At 43.4% G+C, this 22,918-nt stretch overlaps 1 protein-coding gene across 3 annotated transcripts in view; it reads left to right on the forward strand.

The window, feature by feature from the left end:
- Positions 1-22,918, forward strand: part of LOC308077664 (collectin-12-like) — a gene marked incomplete at its 5' end in the record, with an annotated part of 253,537 nt that overhangs the window by 202,950 nt on the left and 27,669 nt on the right. For 2 of the 3 annotated variants that reach the window (XM_080418504.1, XM_080418503.1), the window contains one exon: positions 1,470-1,520. In XM_080418504.1, the coding sequence (XP_080274630.1) occupies positions 1,470-1,520 (51 nt within the window). Of the gene's footprint in view, positions 1-1,459; positions 1,521-22,918 lie in introns of those variants that run through there. The other variant, XM_080418502.1, reaches the window with a different exon arrangement.

The raw sequence follows: 22,918 nt of genomic DNA on the forward strand, positions 1-22,918 counted from the left end.
GTTGGTATATAGAGACCTAAAGATAGAAGATCCCATAGTCAGTATCAGCAGCTTAGCCCAGTGGTTCTCAACCTGTGGGTCGGGATCCCCAGGGGGGTCCCCACATGATTTCTTTTTTTTTGGGGGGGGGGTCCCCAGATGACAATTAAGTGACAATTTAATGACTTTTAAGACCTTTTTAAGAAAGAGAAAAGACCATTACTGCATCAAAAGTAATCAGCAAACTATAAAAACTGGTCTAACATTGGGCATATTGTCAAATAATAGAAGAAAGAGGCAAACATTTTGAAAATAGCCGATCTACAAGCTCACAACGCCTTGTGATAATAAATACACATGAACATGAATACAACCGTGATGACAACAGTGCTGTCAAACAAGTCTATGAAAGCTATCTATGAAAAATATGAAAAAGTTTAATCTGCAACACAATGTTATACAATATGTAGTGGGGGTCCCTGCTTCATCTCTCTCTCAGTTAAGGGGTCCTTGGCCTGAAAAAAACATTGAAGCTGCACACTATAATAGCCTATTATTTGCGTTCCTTTTCCCTAAAAGTTGACAATAACCGAGATAGCACATAGTTAAAAGGAACACTGGATTTCTACTGTGAACCAGTGCCGCAGTAGAACGACGTCAAGTCACACATTTCACACACTAATTCAAGTAGAACCAATTACATACCAATGGCCATGACACGGTGGTCTGGTTTATTACCACTTGTTATATCGTTTTCATGGCCCAGCCCCCAGCCCACCTCGTCACCATATCTCTGACTGTCTCTCATGGGCCCTGCCTGCTGTCCCCCCCATAGTGCCCCCCTGGTCCGCTCGACATAGACCCCCATCTGTTTGCCATTACCAGTGGATATTCTCCCCCCCCCCTCTGCCCTGGTCTTCAGTGTAGTGTAGAGCAGAGCATAATTAAGGTTTACTGTCAACAACCCAGAGAAACCGCAGCCTGTGGCTTTTACAGCTCTTTGGCCGCTCCTGTCTCCTCTCCTCTCCACACACGTACAAACACACACACACTTACACACACACACACACACACACACACACACACACACACACACACACACACACACACACACACACACACACACACACACACACACACACACACACACACACACACACTGCAGGCAGGCTTGACGGGGAGCTGATAGCTGGCGTGACCTTCTTCCGCTATCTGCTGACTCCAGGCTTAATTGGCTGTCCCTGTTCGACTTAAGAGACATCATTGTATTCTGCAACACAGCCTGTGATCCAGATTTTCTTCTGTGGTCACCTGCACAGTAAAACAAAGAGTGTTTGTACACACTCTCAGAGTTCAATGAACACTCCGGAGTGTGTGGAGTCACATTATTCTAGCCGTTTTAAGCACACATGTCAGTACTGTAGACCCAATGTCTTGTTTATTTATTATGACCTTTTTTTTGTGACATGTGTGTCTGATTATGCCCACAGACGACTTTGCAGACGAGGAGGAAGTGCAGTCTTTTGGATACAAGAGGTTCGGTAAGTGCAAGCCAGGCCGCTGTCTTTATTTTTGAATGATTGTCTGACAACGCCATCTGCTTCGCTATGGTAGAAGACAGTAACACCACATGTTAATAAACAATACATGAACGTCTTATCAACACTTTTATTTAGTCATGTCAATAGAACATCCTCATGATATCAGATCCACAAAATTGGTTTCCCAATTGGTATGATTTATTTTCTGTTTACTAAAGAAGCTGGAGAGATGGTAACACTGAACTAACACTATGTTTTACCAAAAAAAACATATCACTTGCATCCGCTTTAACCAGTGCTTCCACTTGTTTGCATATCTGTGCATTTCTAGAGATAGGTTTGCCCTGGAGAAGAACTAGGTAAAGTAATATGGTAAATTCTTCACTGCCATTTATTCACAATAAAAACATCATCATCTGCCTCATCAGCCTGATTTTAAAAGCTTCAATCGTTAGACTGTCTTTGGGTGTATGACAGCTCACCATCTGTGCCATAATGCCTGCATATTAGTCACAATAGAAAATAACAACGAGCACTCTCAGTCTCAGTATATGATGCAGTTTACGGGTGCACGGCTCACGAAGATTCACAGTAGATAAAGCAATAGCCAGCACTCCGAAGTCCTTCTGGTACTTTTATTTCATATGCAGCACGGACAACACAGCACACACGGACGTGTTTCGGCGTCAAGCCTTCTTCAGCGTGTTACACGCTGAAGAAGGCTTGACGCCGAAACACTGTGTCTTCTTGGTCAAACTAGACAAAATGTGGTTGTAGGAGCCTCGTCTCTCCTGTGCTTCTGGGTGTCGAGGTCCCTGGTCACCAGTGCTGCAGTGCTCATTGCACGCAGTACCACAGCGTCCCGCCAGTCTTTTGAGCGGGAGCACGCACATGCGCGAACATGCACGTGCGTACCCATGAGAGTGCGTCTATACCTCGCCGTATCGATCAAAAACAGCCATTCACACCTCTCACCGAGGCTTACAAAAGCTGCCGAGTGTCAACAGCGTGACTTGACACAGGAATGACCCTGGCTGGATGCATATCAATGGTCCATTGTGTGACCTGCTAAGTACTGTAGCATACTGTCAGATGTGCTGAAGCAGTCCAAGGAGATCGCTTGGATAACAGTGGCTGGTGGATTCGTGAACTAAATCACAGAGGTGACGTTTGCGGTAAATGCCGGAGCTGTTCTGTGCTCATGTGCGCGTGCGAAGTGCGTGTGGCGTGCGCGCGGCGTGCGTGTGCGCGTGTCGTGCGCATGGCGTGCACGTGACGTCATTAAAATTGCATCCCACCAGTTAAAAAATCACCACTACAACACTGCTGGTCACTGATGTGTTCTCTCCGGACAGCGTTGGGTTAAACAAAACCGTTTAGAGCAGCTGACAGCCTGTGAATCCGGGGTCAGCCCAGGTCCCGACCAGAGCAGCAGTCTCTCCGCCCCGCCAGGTCAAGCGTGACTTATGCTGCACTTTCATATGTTAAAAAATCCTGTCACTCAAAACATGAGTCAGGTTTACAACACACTGCACATTGCACACACATACGTATACACATGCATGCATGCCAAGCATGCACGCACACAACACACTTGGAGACAGAGCGAGTGCCTCATCATTGTTGCAGTTCATCCAACAATGACTTGAGAGTGGGAGCCTCTCTGTCTCTGTGTTTTATTTAGGGAGTTGTTCCAGTTATGAGTCATTCATATGCAGTCGGGCTGAGGTCCATGAGAGTGGATGGATTTGAAGGGGAGAGGGGGGGGGGGGTAGGGGGGTGGACCCCCCTCTGTTTTCCCCCGACGTCGATGGAGACGAACTCAAACTGTGTTAAAACACAATCCCTCCCTCCATCAAAGTGTCACCCGAGAGGAAGCGTCCTGTTTGTCTTTCTCCGAGCGTGTGTGTGAGGATCACTCTGGTAGGGCCAGATTATAGAGCTGCAGGGGGAAGAGAGCCATGCAGGGCCAGCTCAGCTTTTAACTTTATTCAAATGAACTCCTGACTTGGTTGGAGTTGTAGGAAGAGAGAGGGGCTCTGGCAGAGCCGTTTGACTTGGAGGGTAACCGGAAAGCTCGCCCCAAAATCCACTCGCTCCCATTTTTTTCTGCGGACCGCTCGCCCCTAGCAGTTCTTATGTATTCTTGCATTGTTTTGACTGAGGTTAAGGTTAGGAATATGTTTATTTGGCATAGTTTTACTGAGGTTAAGTTTAGGCATAAGGTTATGTCTACGCATAGTTTTGCTGAGGTTACGTTTAGGAATCAATACCTGTTCCGAGGTCACCGGATTTGACCCGGGGCGAACAGGTTTTGGGGAGAGCGTTCTTGTATTCACTTGGAGCCGTCGGACCCTATGGGGGACGTGTCAGCTGTTTGGAGTGGCCCCGTCTGAGGAGCCAGCTCTCGAACCCCAGAGTCCATATTGTGCAAGACGAAGACGGACACATCCATGCAATATCCATCTCACACATCCTCATTCTTCAGCTATTAATGGTTGTAATCTGGTTTACAACCATTAATAGAATGAAGGGTACCCCCTTCCAGTAAAACGTTAAGACGTTTGGTTACATTTGTCCCAAGAACAAAGAAACACAACTCTAGTTCGCTTTCTGTTTCTCTTTGAATTTACTGCATTCTACTGGGAGATGGACAGTGTTGTAAATTGTTGACCATTGTTTAAAACTAACCTCAAGGGAGGGTCTCTGGACACTGTAACATGGTACACTTAATCCTTAAAAAATGAACGAGAGTGAGATAGAATGCGTTATGCAAGCTGCCAGATCTACGGTATGCTCCAGGTTTGGAGGATTGTGTGTGTGTGTGTGTGTGTGTGTGTGTGTGTGTGTGTGTGTGTGTGTGTGTGTGTGTGTGTGTGTGTGTGTGTGTGTGTGTGTGTGTGTGTGTGTGTGTGTGTGTGTGTGTGTGTGTGTGTGTGTGTGTGTGTGTGTGTGTGTGTGTGTGTGTGTGTTGGGGGGAGCTGGTGGGATTGCAGATATGGACGTGGACATGCCTTGACATCATCTGCGCAGAAGGAATGCGTTTGAAAGAGATAAACGTACAATCGAATGCCCTAGATGGTTCACTTCATCTTCCAAGGCTCTTGAAGTTGCTTACCAAGATTCATATCCATAATATATCCTTCATTTTAACCTATGTTTGGAATCCCAGATTTCTCAGGCGGAGCTAGCGAGTGCAACTCCCAGTGCTGATGTCCTGAAGGTTTGGGGTAATCTGTAAGGCAGATATAGAAATCACAACATTCTGCCAGAAATGTCTCTCTTCGTTCTTCAGAGCTGTGTAACTCACAGGCACAAACAAGGCGAGCTCAGGTTCACTTCAGATCATAACGTTCTGCCAGTGCAGAGCTGAACGCCCAGACCTGGAAATGTCCCACGTTAGAATATTAGAATGTGTAATGTGAACAAATATGACTTAAATAACACTTTGTGACCACATGTTGAAATGTGTTTTTGGTGGAGTCGGTACAATTGCTGACACATGTGCGGACGAGTCACCCCGGCACCAGTTCATCTCTCTTGAGTGTCAGAACAGATATATGTATTAAACAGAATGGACTGTTTCTGATTCAGGCTGCCTCTCTCGCTTTCCAACGTCCGTCCGTCCATCCATCCATCTTCAACCGCTTATCCGGAATCAGGTTTTTTTTTTACGTACACATGCCAAAAGAGAGGGCATGCATATATTCATATACAGAGACACAGATGTGTGCGTGTGTGCGTGTGTGTGCGTGTGTGTGCATGTGTGTGTGTGTGTGTGTGTGTGTGTGTGTGTGCGTGTGCGTGCATGTGTGTGCGTGCATGCATCTGTGTGTGTTCTGGGCTGGCCTCATACACACACGCGCATACACACACACACACACACACACACACACACACACACACACACACACACACACACACACACACACACACACACACACACACACACACACACACACACACACACACACACACACACACACACACACACACACACACACAGAGAGGCACTGAGTGAATTCATATGGTAATCCCATCTCTCTTCCTGCCAAATTGAAGCCAGCTCAGAACTGCCTCCCCCGTTTTCAAGGTTTGGACATATTTATTTTTCTGCTGGGGGTTGACATAAGAAGGCCATTAGAATGGGAAGAACTGGCCCCCCTGAGCTTTTTAGCTGAACACAGCCCCCCTACAACTGGGAAATTAAAGAGTTAAGCAGAATGTGACTTGAACCTGGATGGAGCCTTCTGCTGGCCATCACCACCACACGCCCGGGGATCGGCCATCTATTAAGGCATTGTCAAACTCATATCTCACTACGCTGCAGGGCAGAAACCTCCTATCTCCATATTCTAACTTTTTGTGTTTTTTTCCCGTAAATTAACACCCTACTCATACTACAGCGTCACACAAAAGCATCAAAAGTAGCAGATCCACAAGCTCGAAGCGTGGCTCGAAACGTGGCGCGAAACACGGCGCAAAACACGGCGTGAAATAGCGCGTTTCGAACTATCCTTGGCCAGCTGGGGTACGTGACTGAACGTGTTGAATGATACACACACATCCTTGGGCACCCTGGAGAGCTTTCATTTAGAGGCCTCATTACAGTCGCTGCCGGGCAGAAACCATGTTATCTCCATATTTAAATATTACTATTTTTTCTTCTTTTTTAAAATTTTTATCCCTCGATTTTGGAACCCTTTTTTTCACCCGGTGCCAATTTGCTAAGTGATCCTGGGCACTACACTCCCCCCACCAGCCTAGGGAGCCCAGGGCCGAGCTCATGCCTCCTTCAATGCATGAGAGCCAACTGACCTTCTTGTGACAGGGGCGAGTTTCCCTGGTTGGACGTAACGCGTGGAAGGAACGCGTTATTCCAACCAGTTCCCTTCCCCTCCATCAGGCGCCCCGGCTGACCAGGGGGAGGCAGTATAGTGACCAGGATTACTACATGTTTTTGTGAGGGTATTAACTACCCTAGGAGACACGGGGAGAACATGCAAACTCCACACATATTTCAACTTTTTATGTTTTTTTTTCATAAATGAATGGCCTACTTTGTCATATGACAGTATCGCCTATAATGACATGCCCAAAATAGGGAGGCCAGGTTAAAATGTATTATCTTGGTCTGCTCACAACACGTCGCGGCGTATTGTGAGCTTGTAGATCAGCCATTCTCGGTTATTAGTTATTTTAAGATGAAAGAGTATTTGAAGTGGTCACATTAGCAATAGGATACATGTTCCGAAGCATCTTCCATAAACATGAATGGTCTCAGAAACGTAATATAAAAGCAAAAGTTTTAAAGCCTCCATCTGTGATTTCTTCAACTGGTTGGCTGTAATGTAGAACAGCTGGCAGCAGCACATAGGTTTAAAATGATAATAATACCAATAATGGGATTTCAGTCATGAGCTTTTACTAATGCTTTATTCCATACGATATAGTGATATCGCTGTGACAACCCCATCTTTCTCACACGCACACGCACACACATGCAAACGCACACGCACACACACACACACACACACACACACACACACACACACACACACACACACACACACACACACACACCTCAGGATCTTTCTCATGTTCCTTGAATGGGGAGGCTGTCAACCCCTCTCTCTACCTCTCCATTTCCTTCTCCCACACATCTGGGTTTTTTGAAGAGGCCGGTGCTCAGGCGACTTGTGGCCGGGGTGAAACCTGGGAGTCTTGCAGACCTATTTCCTGCACTTGTTATGGTTTCTCTGCTTGCAAAGGCAAGGCCCAGAACATTTTCTCCTAGCCAAGCACAGTGTTAGTTAGCGTCTGTGTCCGTGCCCAGGGCCAGCTGTGTCAGCAGGGCTCAGTTCTATGTTCTGTCCAGCGGTTTTCCTCTGGCACAGGAATGCACACTACAGTATACCACAGTCCTACGCAAGCGTCTCACCTATCACTTCATCCTTCTCACTACTATTCACCGCATGTGGAACTGAATATGGGAAGCGTACAGTATTGTTTTTGGGACAATCAGATATTGGTATTTTGTGTTCAGCTGGTGGTTTTTAATCGATTGAGACCGGGAACGCGTCTGTGTCATTTTAAGATTTCTTTGGCTATTCAAAAATAGCAGATATACAAGCTCATAGCACAGCACAGAGTGCTTCGCTATGAGCTTTGCTGTTAGAGTGGAGTGTTCCCACGGCACTGGCCAACCAGTCTCTGTGGGCATACAATACAATTCCAAGCGAGCGGGCAACACCACTCACTGCACTTGTGTGCTTCAACATATCGTTGCTGTTGGGCAGAAACCTCTTATCTCCATATTGAATTGAATTTGAATCCTGAAAAGTAACAGTTTTGGACACATATACAGAGGTTTCCACCCGACAGAGACGATATTCATGTTTGTTGTGCTATGTGCTATGTTTTAGATGCAGCGCCATGTTGTGGCTTTCTCCCGTTCTGTCCGTTGGGCTCTCAGTAAAAATTCCATAGCAGGTTTTTATTAGTCATTATTGTTGTTGTAACGTGTGTGATGCCTTCTTTAGTGCTTACACCAACCTCACTACTGAAGAGATTTTAAAGGGATAGTTCACCCATGAATCTATCGATTCATGGATATTTCTTTGTTTTTGTCCCATTCCTAAGCCAATAATTTGATGACCAGCGGACCGGTAGGCAGCGGTTCCGGTAGGAGACACAATGGAGAGTCTTTGTGTCTCCTACCGGAACCGCTGCCGGTCATCAAATTATTGGCTTAGGAAAGCGACAAAAACTAAAAAATATCCATGAATTCAAGTCTCCATGGGGTGACTAATCGATAGAAAAAAAAGTATTTTTGGCGGTGAACTATCCCTTTAATTAAGATTTTATTCCTTCAGACACCAGAGTGTTTATTTCCAAGATGTGCACTGTATGTGCACGTGTCGTGTACGTGTGTGGATGTGTGTGAATGCTTGGCCACCGCTACATGCATTTGTGCATCTGAAAAGGTGACAACACGCTTGTCTCCGGAGGACACTGTGGTGTTTGTCTAATCGTATAATACAAGTAATGAACAAGCTCGGTCGGCTTTCGACCGTCGGATAGCAGCGTCCTTGTTGTTGAAAAAGAGACATCAAGCCATGGACTATTTTTAGCACCATAGTAGCCGTCTGTCTGTGTCAGCTCTCAGGTGCTTTTAGCAACCTTTTTTTCACACCTTCCAACCGACTGATCTCCAACCTGACCCGACCTGACCGCGTAAGTCATCCAGATAACCACCTGTGCCCCTCCCACTGAGCTGGAGACAGCAGACAGAGATGGGAAAGCACTTATTGAAGTCACTCACCCAGGGAAACGACTGCTAACATGAGGCACTGCGGTAGTAATGCAGCAGACCTTATAGAAACAGAAGAAGAATGTGTTGGAAAGATATTGGGCTTTTAATGTGTGTTTGTGCATGCATGCTTGTGCGTGTGTGTGTGTGTTTGATAATGATTGTGTGCCTGTGTGTGCGAGCAGATGTGTCAGCTCATGTGAGAAACAAAAAAAAAAGAAGAAAAAAAACACTAAGGCTTGTGTGGTCGAAACCTAATCGTCGATATGTAATAGGAAAAATAAAGGTTCTTTGGGAGGGCCGAAATATTTTTTACTTTTCCACGAAGGGGAAATTCTTGTTGCAGGAGGGGTCTGAAAATAAAGATGCATCGGCCACAAAAACTAAGTATAATTCTCAAAAAAGACACCAAGGTACAATAATAGTCTAATCAGCCAGTCAGTCAGTGTACCGGAGACCTGGTCCGTGTCCAGTGTTGCCATGCCTGCTTATTATAAGCGACTTTGGCCTTATGTTGCTCGTAATTATTGGTAGTTTTTGGTAGGTTGCATTTTTTTGGGCTTGTTTTTAGAGTTTAGTAAATTGGCTTGCTTCCAAAAATATATATATTGTTTGAACCAGTTCTCAAACATTTGCATGTATTTCTCCGCAGACCACCATCTAAATGTTTTTCTTTTCAAGATCTATTTATGGATAGGTTTAAAGTGCTCATGTAGCCATGTATAGTTGCTTCTTTTGGGCTTGCTTTCATAGACCTGGCCTCTTATTTCTCTCACAAAATCTGGCACGCAACAGTGTCCGTGTCTTAATTTCACACGTCAGACTTCGGGGAGTGCAACATTCTGGGATAGCTTACGTGTCTCTGTCTCTCTCTCTCTCTCTATTTCCCCGGGGGAAGCAGAGGTCACGCAGGGAGTTGAGGAGGCAGGCTGCTAAGACCGAGGCCCTGCTGTAAACAATCCAATGATATATGGACCACAGGGCTTTCCTCCTCCTCGCATCGGGGTGGAATCCCACAGCGCTCTGCTCTCTGGACAGACAGGCTGCGGCGAAGGGGAAGGGAGATGGGGGAGAGGAGGAGGGAGATAAGGGCCAACAGACACCGACATGCTGAACGAGCACACGGTCGGAGAACAAGAGGTGGTGCAGAGAGAGAGGGGATATCTCATCCTGGGAGACAGATAGACAGGAAGGGAGTGAGTGAAAAAGGAAGTGGGGAAGACGAGGTGGTGGAGGGCTTTGTGTTGAAAGAGCATAGCAGGAAGAGCATATAGCATGAGTTTTTTTTTTTTTTTTTTTAAGATCTTGAGAGGATCTGTTTGTGGAGTGATAAGAATGCATGAACACGTTTTGTGGTGTGTGTGTGTGTGTGTGTGTGTGTGGAGGGGAGGGGGGGTGAGTAGGGGTTTGTGTCATCGGGTGAGAGAAGGGAGAGTGAGGGAGTGAGAGTTGTAACTGTTAATTGAACCAGCTGGATCGTTTATCTGAAGACGGACAACTTGCTTAACGCACGCACGCACGCACGCGCACACTCGCACGCACGCACACGCACACGCACACGCACAAACACACACACACACACACACACACACACACACACACACACACACACACACACACACACACACACACACACACACACACACACACACACACACACACACACACACACACACACACACACACACACACGGTGGATTCAGAGAAGCTGTGAATGATCTCTTCAAGATTCACTCATGTCAAGTCGGAATCTCACAAAAAAATATATCTGAATGCTTAGTAGCCAAAAGGAAGAAGATGCAGACCATAGAAGATGTAATTATGTTATACTAAGTATGTTTTTTCCTCCCCAAAACATGCTCTTAATGAACATATAGTACCACACAGTGTATGGTACTATAGGACCATACTGTCATCAATACATGTCAATGTCTATACACAGCTTCGGCTATAGTATATCCCATTGGTTCTCAAAGTGGGGTCCGGGGACCCCCAGGGGTCCTTGGGAATGTTCCGGGGGGTCCCCAGCAAAAGTAGTTAACGGAGCATCACAATCATTTTACCCAACACCTTATCCATTTATATGTTGGCTATTCAAAAATAGCAGATCTACAAGCTCACAGTACAGTACGTCACTTCGTGCCGTGCTGCGAGCTAGTACATCTGTTATTTTTGAATTTTTTTGAAAAATCTTGAAGGTGTTTTTTAACACCAATCTTTTCCATCTGGGGGTCCCTGGCACAAAACCTTTTCAGATGGGGGTCCGCGGTCAAATATATATCAATTCGGGGGTCTTTGACATGAAAATGTTTCAGAACCACTGGTACAGTATGTCGTACACATTTTTCCATTAATGGCTTTACTTTTTAGATTTCACGTTTGTTTAGTTCTGGGATTACGTAACTACTGTAAGACAAAGACAAGTGTGTGTGTGTGTGTGTGTGTGTGTGTGTGTGTGTGTGTGTGTGTGTGTGTGTGTGTGTGTGTGTGTGTGTGTGTGCGTGTGTGTGTGTGTGTGTGTATGTGTGTGTGCTGGATTGCCTATCTAAAGCAAGTTTCAAGTATACAAGTTCATACTGTACTGAAATACATGGAATCCTCAAAAATGAAAATGCTTTGGAATGGTCTGTAGTAATTCAGATATACTGTGAATCCTAATCATACAGTAAAACATCCTTAAAGGTTTATTTAACTCAGAGGAGTGTAATGGAACCAAATGGACCCAACACTGTGTAGTGGGTTAAACATGCCAGACCACCAGTATGGTCCATTACCATGGAAGAAGATTTGTGAAAGTTTTTCAAACACTTTCAGGATTTTTTGCGCTGTGAGCTTGTATATCTGCTATTTTTGAATAGCCAACGCTAAAATCTAAAATGCCACAGCTTTCCTGGTTTTAATGGCTTAACATCAAAGTCTGTTCTAAATATACCGGACCTATTCTAATTGCTTTTTTTTTTGCTCTTTTATTAGAACTCACCTCTGTCTCTCGCTCACTCCTTTATTAGTGTGTGTGTGTGTGTGTGTGTGTGTGTGTGTGTGTGTGAGTGTGTGTGTGCGTGTGTGTGTGCGTGCGTGTATGCACGTGCGTGGTAGGGGGGTTGAATTGGGGGGTTACTTTGGAGATGTGAATTGAGGATGTGTGGAGAGCAGGCGTTGATGGGTGATGTTTTTGCCAGAAGAGCACATGTGCTGGCAGTTAGCTCGTTATTTTCAATCCAGTCTCTGTGATCATCGTGTTGCTGACTCTCTCTGACTGGCTGTGTGGACTGGAATGAGGAGAACCAGCAACCCCCCCCCCCCCTTGCTCTCACACACCTCATAACCCCAGTGTCCTTGAGCTGACCCACATACAGATGCTGCTGGGATGAGGGCTCTTTCCAAAAGGGGTTGAGCGTGGTTCAACATGGCCTCCCCTTAAGGGCCTTTTTTTTTGTTCAGGCAGGGGGCCCTGAATCATTGATTTAAGAATTAAATGAATAATAACAGAATGGATAGAAGGCATTCCAAGGCACCTGCGTACCTTTAAGGCCTCCCATGAAAAGGGTATTATTACACTTGGCAAGATGGAGTTCTTTTGTTCAGCAGGGACTGTACTTGGCCTCTCCTTCTTGTGTGTGTGTGTGTGTGTGTGTGTGTGTGTGTGTGTGTGTGTGTGTGTGTGTGTGTGCGTGTGCGTGTGCGTGCATGCGTGCGTGCGTGCAAATCTGTGTATGGAATGTGTTTGTGCGTTTGTGACTGCAAGAACTGTGTGTGTATTTATAAATGCAGTTCATATGTGTAGGTGTAATGTAGTGTCTGTGTGTGTGCATGTGTACATACTTACGTGTATTTGTTAACATAGGTGTGAGAATGTGTGTGTGTGTGTGTGTGTGTGTGTGTGTGTGTGTGTGTGTGTGTGTGTGTGTGTGTGTCTGTGTGTGTGTGTGTGTGTGTGTGTGTGTGTGTGTGTGTGTGTGTGTGTGTGTGTGTGTGTGTGTGTGTGTGTGTGTGTGTGTGTGCGCGCACAGTGGTGGAAAGTAACTAAGTAGATTTACTCAAGTACTGTACTTAAGTACAATTTTGAGGCACTTTTACTTAACTGGAGTATTTCCAATTTTCAATACTTTCACTTCTACTCCACTACATCTCAGAGGCAAATATTGTACTTTTTACTCCACTACAATTATTTGAAAACTTTAGTTACTTACTAGTTACTTTGTTGATTTGAATTATTATTATTATAAAACGTACATTAACCACTTCAGCCCTATTTAAACTTTGGCCATTTAACAATAGCAGATCTTCAAGCTCACAAAAAAATGTGATCTCGTAGATCTGCTATTTTCAAAAGATTTGAATACATTTTATTCATAAAAAAAAAAGAAAAATAACAATCATAATTGTGAAACTGGGGACATTCTGCATAATGAGTACTTTTACTTTTGGTACTTTAAGTATATTTTGATGCCAATACTTTTGTACTTTTACTTAAGTACATTTTACGGACTTTTACTTCTAACAGAGTGTAACTACATTGCAGTATTGATACTCTTACTTACGTAGTGAAATGTGGTACTTTTTCCACCACGTGTGTGTGTGTGTGCGCGTGTGTGTTTCTGTTTTTGTGGGTTCATGGCATGTGCATGTGTGTATCTTACTGTAAAAGGTTCTCAGGCACCTCGGGCAGCAGAACAGACACACTCCCACACACACACACACACACACATACACGCACACACGTTAACGATGAATTTGGGGATTCTTAATTTCTCCCTGTTTTAGCATAAGTAATAAAACCCCTGAATGTGTTTTTCAAAGTCTGTGAAATGTTAATGAAAGAAAGAAATTGACTGCGGAGGCTCTGCCAAGATCAACCTACAGCTTCCTGCTTTGAGAAGAAAGAGCAAAGGCAGAGAGAGAGAGAGAGAGAGGAGCTGTGCTCTGTTCCAGACCTCTTCTCTGTCGGATACATAATGACTATCACATTTTCCAACGCGGCCAAGACTCCAGACAGAAAAGTCACTCCAACTCCTTTCTGTGCACCTTTCTGAGTCAACGAGCGCGTTGTCGCACAGTACAGCAGTGTGTGGTTAATTGCAAGTGAAAATGGAACAACGTTGTTGTATTATTATTTTGCTGTTGTCGATCCAAAGATAATACGGTTTTCTTTCAAAAATGTGCGCTTCATGTCGAGTTTGAATAATAATTCCACACATGTGGACCTCCCACCACAACGTGGCCCCGTTATCAGCCAAGATATTTAGACCACATGTGACCATATATCTTCATCATCAGCATAGTATGGCTGTTTTTATGAATGTGACTTCTCGAAATGTTTGCGGAAATTAGATCCTGTTGTTTGGAGTAATTCGATGAGGTAAGCCATTTGGAGCCTGTGTGGAAACACTAATACGGCACAGAGGTTGTTCTTTTGCAGCCCGTCTTCTACATTACCCTAAACAAACAGTTTTGGTGGGGGATATATTTGTAAGCCCCATTGCCTGGTGTTGATTACTGTTTCTTTCCAGTAAGCGGTGTTTACTCCGCTGTGAAATGAATCACCGCCACCCCAGATGTCCTGACAAGCAGAGGGCTCCCGTCTCCGGTTGAGGGTTGACGCCTCGTTTCATTGGCCAGAATGCCGTCAGCTCTGACACAGGGAGAAGAAAGCGCGTGCCACTCTCTTGTCTGGAGCGTGTCCTCCTGTGCCTGGATGGAAGTTGGCAGATAAAAGTCTTAACCCATTAACCCATTAAGACCTGGAACGCATCTGTTTCACTTTTTGATTTAAGCTTAAAAAAGCATTATTTTACACTTTGGCTATTCAAAAATAGCAGATATACAAGCTCATAGCGCGGCACCGAGTGCCGCGCTACGAGCTTGTAGATCTGCTATTTTTGAAAAATCTTGAAAATGTGTACAAACCTTTGAATATATATTGTTTAAAGCGAACATTTTTAACTCTATTCTTTGCTTCTGGGGGTCCCTGGAACAACATATTTTGAGATGGAGGTCGGCGGCCAAATTCATATGATTTTGGGGGTCCTTGACATGAAAAAGTTTGAAAACCACTGATATAGAAACATACGTTTTTCAGAAAAACGTTAGGATGTAGAAGACATTTTGCAGAATCGGAACCTCAGGCCTCAATGGGTTAAAAGCCGGAAAAGCATCTGTGTCACTTTAGATTTGAACCTACGTTTTTTCAGAAAACTCTTAGGATTTAGAATAGTTGGTTTAGAACAGTGGTTCTCAAAAATAGCAGATATACAAGCTATTTTTGAACATTATAATATTTAGAATTTCTTTTAAACAAATATTCTCTTCAACACTTTCAGATGAGGGGGTCCAAATACATATTATTCTGGGGGTCCTTGGCACGAAAAAGTTTGAGAACTACTGATTTAGAAGGCGTTTTGTAGAATCGGCCTCGGGTCTTAATGGGTTAAACCTTTTTTTCCCTGACCGGCAGCAACCAAGGAGGATGGCTCGCTGTCATGGAGACTGACAGGCATCCCCCCTCCCCCCAACCGCCCCCTTCTTTTTCTGTGTCCGACCACAGATATGACGGGCCACCCAGAATGATGTCCGACACCCACCCACGATGCACCGCGGCAGAGCCTTTTCCATTGTTACCTAGCTCAGAAGTCAGGCCACGTTCTTTTTTTTTTACCGTACGCCTGTGCATTCTTTTGCATCGTGATGTGTTGATGTTGGAGGTTGCTCAGGGATATGGGGCGGAAAACTTCTACAATTTTGTTAGTTAACCGTTCTTCTGTTTTGTGGTTTCATCTCACTCTCACACTATCGGAATTATCCTGCAGTTCACACAGGAGTTATAATCAAATCTTTTCATCTCTGGTTAAGTTAATGTTGGATTATTTTTTACATCATAATAATAGGTTTCCCCTTTTTTTTTACAACACTTTTGATAAATTCCTGCCTTTTCAAATGACCTAAATTCCTCCATGAAATAATATAATCCGAAGGCAATTTACACTTTGCACAAATGTTAGGTCCCATAATGTGATAAACTGAGAAACATGGCAAAATAAAGGGAAAAGAATATCATCGACCTATATCAACCCAATTCCTCAGACAGACCACAGTTTCTTTGGCATTTTACATCAACCTCCATGTTCTGTCAATCTCCCGGTTAAATGACAGAGCTACTTATTACAAGCTAACCTTAAAACCCTGAAATCACAGAGTGGCTTTACTCCGGGATAACCATAAAACCTCGCCGACACACAAACCACGAGTGACGCCAGCAGCTTGGTCAAATAGAGAACGTTAGCGTGTGTCCGCAGCACATCTGCCTGTGTTATTCTCTGTGGTGGAAAGTAACTAAGTACATGTACTCAGTTGCTGTGCTTAAGTGCACGCGTTGTGAGCTTGTAGATCTGCTATTTTCAAAAGATTCCTACACATTTTGAAAACTTGTGAAATGGGACATTCTGCGTAATAGTACTTTTACATTTGGTACTTTAAGTATATTTTGATGCCAATACTTTTGTACTTTTACTCAAGTAAATTTTGAATACCAGACTTTTACTTGCAACAAGGTATTTCGACATTGTGGTATTGCTACTTTTACTTAAAGGAATAGTTCACCCAAAACAAATACTTATTTTCTATCAATTACACTGCCATTGAAGCCTTGAATTTGTCGAATTCCTGAGCCAATAATTTGATGACTGGGTCATCGGTCAATAGGAGACTCAGAGACTCAATTGCGTCTCTGCCGCTACATAGGTATGTGACAAATTCAAGGCTTCATGGGGTGTGTAATTGATAGAAAACAAGTAATTTTTTGGGTCAACTACTCCTTTAAGTAAAAAAAATTAGTACTTCTTCCAACACTGGTCCACAGCAGATCTGCCTTAGTTATTCTGCCAGTGAGTGTGGAACTGCTGTATCGGTGGTGGAGGCCAGTCCAGGCCAGCCCAGCGATCCCTCCATATGGCTGATGGAGGGCCAGCCCAGCGCTCCCTCCATGTGGCTGTGTCGCTGACGGAGGTGGCTGAGATTTAGTGATGAGTTTGGCTTATGTGCGTCTGGCCTGTAAAAACCGCTGGGTCCATGGGGGCTGTCGTCCAACCTGCTTCCTGTGAACTAGCTCAAAAAAATCTGCTCTGCTCTTTTCTGACTTCAATGCTTTGAGGCTGGCAGCGCGTTTCTTTCGCTGCAGCTCTTGAGGCAGACCAGGCACTATAGTTTTACAGTCCAAGCATTAAGCTGACACTGTTATATCCAGACAGTAAAGCTCTGATTTATACTTAGTTGAACTGCCATGCGTTTGTGTGAGCTTATAGATTGGCTGTTTTTGGCCCGGGACATTATAACGCATACGAGTATAAATTAGGCATAAGTGCCACTGTTAAAATAACCTTAGAATCCTTGTCAGCACCACGTTCAGTAAATCTCAAGTGATAGGGTTAAAACAGCAACGGTTTCCCCCAGAGTATATAAGGTATAAAAGAAAGAGCAAGCAGAAGAAATCCACAGAAACTTTTGGCAACGCTTGCTATGCATTCCCATGTCAAACTTTTGTCATAGAATACGATAGAAAAGCTGGGGATATGTTGGAAGATTGAATGTGAAATGACATAGCAGAAGCAATTATAAATGTGTTCATGCTCATAAATATACCCCAAATATCACACTACGTAACCACGGATACGTAGCCAAAGCCATGCCATGCCAAGGACTTGGCTGCCGTGTGTGCATTAGTGTGCATGTGCATACAGTAGATGCTCCATGTGCATAATCTAAGCAGAACCTTATGGATGATAACATATGGAGCTGTTTTTGATAACACATGGAGCTGGTCTCGCTGATCTCTCTCTCTGCTGTCGGGCAGAAACCCCCTATCTCTGTGTTCTAACTTTTTGTGTTTCTTCGTACTTGATCATACTACAGCGTACTCCAATTCTTTACTTAAGTAAAAGTACCCATACTGCAATATAGATATACTGTGTTCCAAGTAAAAGTCCAGAATTAAAAATTGACTTGAGTAAAAGTACAAAAGTATTGGCATCAAAATGTACTTAAAGTACCAAAAGTAAAAGTACTAAAATGTTTGAAAATAACAGATCTACAAGCTCACAACGCGTCGCATCGCGACGCGTTGTGAGCTTGTAGATCGTCTATTTTCAAATAGGCTAGGTATAAAATAGGGCTAAAGTGGTTAATATATGTTTCTTAATATCATAATTTATGTCTGAAAAGTAACTAGTAACTAAAGTTTTCAAATAATTGTAGTGGAGTAAAACAACATTCTACTCCACTCTGAGATGTAGTGGAGTAGTATTGGAAATTGGAAATATTCAAGTAAAGTACAAATAGGCCTACCTCAAAATTGTACTTAAGTACAGTACTTAAGTAAATGTACTAGTTACTTTCCACCACTGACAGCGTCACATAAAAGCATCAAAAGTAGCAGACACGGTGTGAAGCAACGCGTTTCGAACTTGCAGATTTGAATCCTGAAAAGTAACAGTTTTGGACATATGAGGTTTCCACCCGACAGAGACGATATGTACGTATATGCACACTAGGTCATTACACCAGCGATTATGCGAGTATACGCACAATTCTGACTCATTCCGAATAATTAAAAGAAGCTTTTTCGCTTCGCTTTTTCGCTCCATGGAAGCTTGCATTGACTTTATAAGGTTTTTAAAAAAAAACATATTATTCGCATGAAAAATTCGCCCCCGGTGTGTAAGGGCCTTAAGCCCGGGCTGTCATCAGCATAGGAGGTGAATAGAAAGGAGGCAGTGTTGCCAGATTGTGTGAGAGAAATAAGCAACCAGGTCTATGAAAACAAGCCCAAAAGAAGCGACTAGGCTACGGCGGCTATTTGAAAATAGCTGATCTACAAGCTGTGACGTGTTGTGAGCTTGTAGATCTGCTATTTTGGGGGGCGGGGGGGGATGTCCCTGGCACAAAATATTTTCAGATGGGGGGTTAATACTTATTAATCTGGGGATCCTTACCATGAAAATGTTTAAGAACCACTGGTTAAACAACATTTGGAAACAAGCCCAAATAAGCAACTATACATACACTTCAGAAACAAGCCCAAAAAAACTCAACCCGCAACTACCAATATTTACAACCAACTTTCCATAAAAAGAAGCCCAAAGTTGCTTATAAAAGGCGGACATGGCAACGCTGAAAGGAGTGTGTATTTGGTTTGGGATGGGATGGTGTTAGGCCAGGGGGAGAGAAGCATTCATCCTGTCTTTATGGGCAATGACCTCAGCCTTAACATGCGAGTGTTGTTATGTTGCACAGGAGGGAGTGCGTTTGCACAGCTCCATAAAGAACCTTCATTACTTCATTACTACCAGCAGGCTGTTGTTTATGGTGAAGGAGGAGGATGTAAATCTGTTTCAGGAGGACTCACACTGGTCTGTTTCAAATACATTTGTTAAGAAGCGTTATATTTTTTGAATAGAAACGAGAGCAAAAAAGAAAAAGAATCTCAACCAAAGCGTGTAGTAACTAAGTACATCTACTCAAGTACTGTATAACATTTTTGAGGTACTTTCACTTTACTTGAGTATTTCCAATTTCCTATACTTTTACTACTCCACTACATCTCAAGAGACAAATATTGTACTTTTACTGCACTACAATTATTTGAAAACTTTAGTTACTTCGTACATTTTGATTATTATTACAAACCACTTCAGCCCACAATAGCCCTTTGGCTATTTGAAAATCTACAAGCTCACAACGCGTCGCAAAATGTGACGCATTGTGAGCTTGTAGATATGCTATTTTCAATAGCACAGACCCTAACTCTCTAACACTAACTGTATGTATATTGTAATTTGCAATTAGCAACAAACCGAGCTTCTAATCAGAAATGTAATTATGTGTCATCATCATTGTCATGTCAGTCACACCAAAAGCAGTTCGCAAAAGATATATTAAATCCAAACTTGAATCTATAACCTCTCCTGTAACTAAACTTACATCCTGTGCCTTTCTTTATTCGATGACGGTAACATAGGCCTGGCTGTCAATACAAAACTTCAACTAAAATCTATATAAAATCAAAATCCAGAATCTGAAAACCTCCATTCTAGGGTGGATTAAAACGAAACATAATTATCATGACAGTCGCTGAATTTAAAATGACTTCCTCAATTACAATACTCTAGTCGCGAAAGAAAACTTTGAATAGAATATTATAATCACAGTTATTACCCATTTATTTAACCAGTATCCTTATCATTATTGACATCCCTGTACAACACACTCTCACTCCCAAACAGGCCGCTCTCTAAACCAAGACGTAAAAGGGTCTGCTAAAAACAGTTAAAGCGGACTTGAGCCACGAGAGGCACCGCTGAGCGAGCCGTCAGACGAGCGAGTCGCCGAGCGAGTCTGCTTCAGCCGACTCAGCGCTGATAGGGACAGAATCGTAACTCATATCCCCCTAGTCAACATGTTCCGTTTCAGCCCCCCCCTTCCAGTCAAACTTTTGACTTCTTGGGACGTCCGTCCCAAGGAGTCACCCGTTTGCTGTCTTGGGAGTGAGAATGCGGTGCACATGAACGTACGCGTACGTTTGAGATTGAGTGTCTCTCTATGACGCAATGAAAGTATGTGTCCTTCTATTTCGATTCATTACCTCATCCCTCTATTGCACATGGAGGACCCTCTCCGTTGTTTGAGTGTTTTTGTGGGAAAACAGTCAGTTCCGCCCCGGTCCCCCGAAGAGACTCGGCGATTAGACAGACCTCCTCTGGATCAGTAAAAAGCCTTTTCGGTTCCGTTGTGCGTCACTTGGCTGGGCATAAAAGTCCAAAATTGACTCCGGGTTTGACTCGTAGTAGATTCCTGGCTGTGGTAAAAGCTTTTTTGCATGTGGAAGGTCTCTGAAGATTTGGATCTGCTATTGTCCTTGTAATGTTTGGATCCTGTTGGTTGCCACCTTATGCAGTATTTCCTCAACAGCACGGCCATAATGTACCTTCTGAATCAAATGTCACGTGGCTCAGTATCCATCGTTTCTAGGCCTGTCACGATTATGACATTTTACATGATGATTAATTGTCACACAAATAAATGTAACACATATGAATAAAAAATAAAATTCTGTTTGGATTTTAGGATTTGAAGTTGCTCAGGGCAGAAATGACAAATAACTTAAAGAAAAACATTAATAGTGGAAATAGCAGATCTACAAGCTCACAACGCGTCGCGACGCGTTGTGAACTTGTAGATCGGCTATTTCCACTACTTTTTGAAAATCTTTGAAACTATATGAATGTCTTCCAACATGGAAACGATTATTATGCAAAATGATTATGCAAAATAATTTGAGATGATCTCGAATCATTTGCAATTAGGCAATTATGTAATAATTGTGACAGGCCTACTTGTCTCCTGACATTTGTATGGTGTTCCGTCTATCACTGGATAATCATCCAGTTGTAGCTATTCCTTCAGCAATTTTCAGTCCTGGTTTTATGCCCATGTTCTCCCCCCCCCCCCCCTCTTTTCACAACTATGATTGTCAGATTCAGTCCCTTTGAATGTCCCTCCGGGTCTAAGCACTTTTCTGAAGGTTGACTGAAAGAGTTTCCAATTCCACGACAGCAGCCGAGGTGTTTGTCGCCGAATCTTCTGGCCCCTCTATCCTTTCACTATCAGATGTAATTCGGGCCGTCAGCTTAGCCATTGCAGAGTAATTTTCGGCTTTGAGCGTCACTATTTCTCGCCTCAACGCCAGCAATTTTGTCATGAATCTTATTAAAAATCTCGTCTTAACGAGAGACAGCTCAGAATGCTTTGAACGTAGCTTGGACTTTGACCGCTATAGCCGTGCTATAGCGGTCAAAACTTCCCAGTTGTCTGTATACTCTGGAGGTTCTCCACAGGGTCCGTCACCCCTGCAAAAGCCTTTTTGAGCCTTCTCCCTCGTTTCTGTTTTACTCCTTTTTTTTGTCCGTTCCTCTAATTTCTTGACTTGTATGAAGCATGAAGCATCCCAAACACAAGTTCCACTGAGTGTATTACACCAAAATTATGGTTTTGTTTTAAACGTTAATGTGGTTTTAACATAAAAAATTTGCCCCTGAGTCAGACAGACTGGTCTTAATGATCCACACAAACTATACAGGTACTATTTTTCAGAGATTAGAGAGAGAGGGAGAGAGAGAAACGGAGGAAGATGGAAAGACAGACAGACATGAAACTGGCACAGAGAGAAAGAAAGTTCATGGTATTCTAAACAGAGGGAGACATTCAAACTGTGTGGCAAACATATCACGCACATTAAGATGTAAGATGTTATTATTCATTCTCAAATCAAAGCCTTCTGCCGTTCTCCCAGTCAGAGAAGGTCATGCCTCAAATAGCAGTTCACAGTTTATTTTCCCTGCTGTTACATCAGAGAGAAAATGTCATCTTGTTTGTTTTATTTCTGCTTTTTTTAACTGGTAACTGGTGATACGAAGCTGTCATTTTCCCTTTAAATGCTGCTAGTCCCCTTTGAGGTGGGAGGTCTTTGTTGTGGCGGAGTAATTTTGATTGGCCCCTGAAGCAGCCAGTAGGAGATATAGGACCCTGGAGGATGGAAGCAAAATGAGATGAGTTAAGATGAGTTAAGATTTTGCAACAGTGGTGTCAGACCTTGGTTCAAAGCTACAAATAGGGGTTGTCACCATATGGCCACCCTAGAGAGGACGGGAATCCCGCATTAACATTTGGCATGGGCTTAATTACTTAATGTAGTTAGTTTTGGGGGGTTTTCAGCTTTGTTTCTGATAGTGACAGTGAGAGAGAGAGACATGAAAGGCGGGAAAACGGGGATGACATGCAGCACAGTGCCACAGGTTTTTTGGGCTTGTTTCTAAAGTTCAGTTGCTTATTTTGTTGTTGACACATTGTTTCCTAATGTTTCTCAAACATTTTCAAATCAAATGAATATGTATTTGTCCACGCAACCCCCATCTGCAAATATTTTGCACCAGGGACTCCCGTACTAGATGTGTGTTGTTAAAATGTTTCAAATAATATTCAAACTATTTAACTTTTCTCATAAAAAAAAAAACAGATCTACAAGCTCACAACGCACCGC

The sequence above is a fragment of the Gymnoscopelus braueri genome (assembly GCF_963280865.1).
Source record: "Gymnoscopelus braueri genome assembly, chromosome: 21".
In the NCBI taxonomy this organism is placed as follows: Eukaryota; Metazoa; Chordata; class Actinopteri; order Myctophiformes; family Myctophidae; genus Gymnoscopelus; species Gymnoscopelus braueri.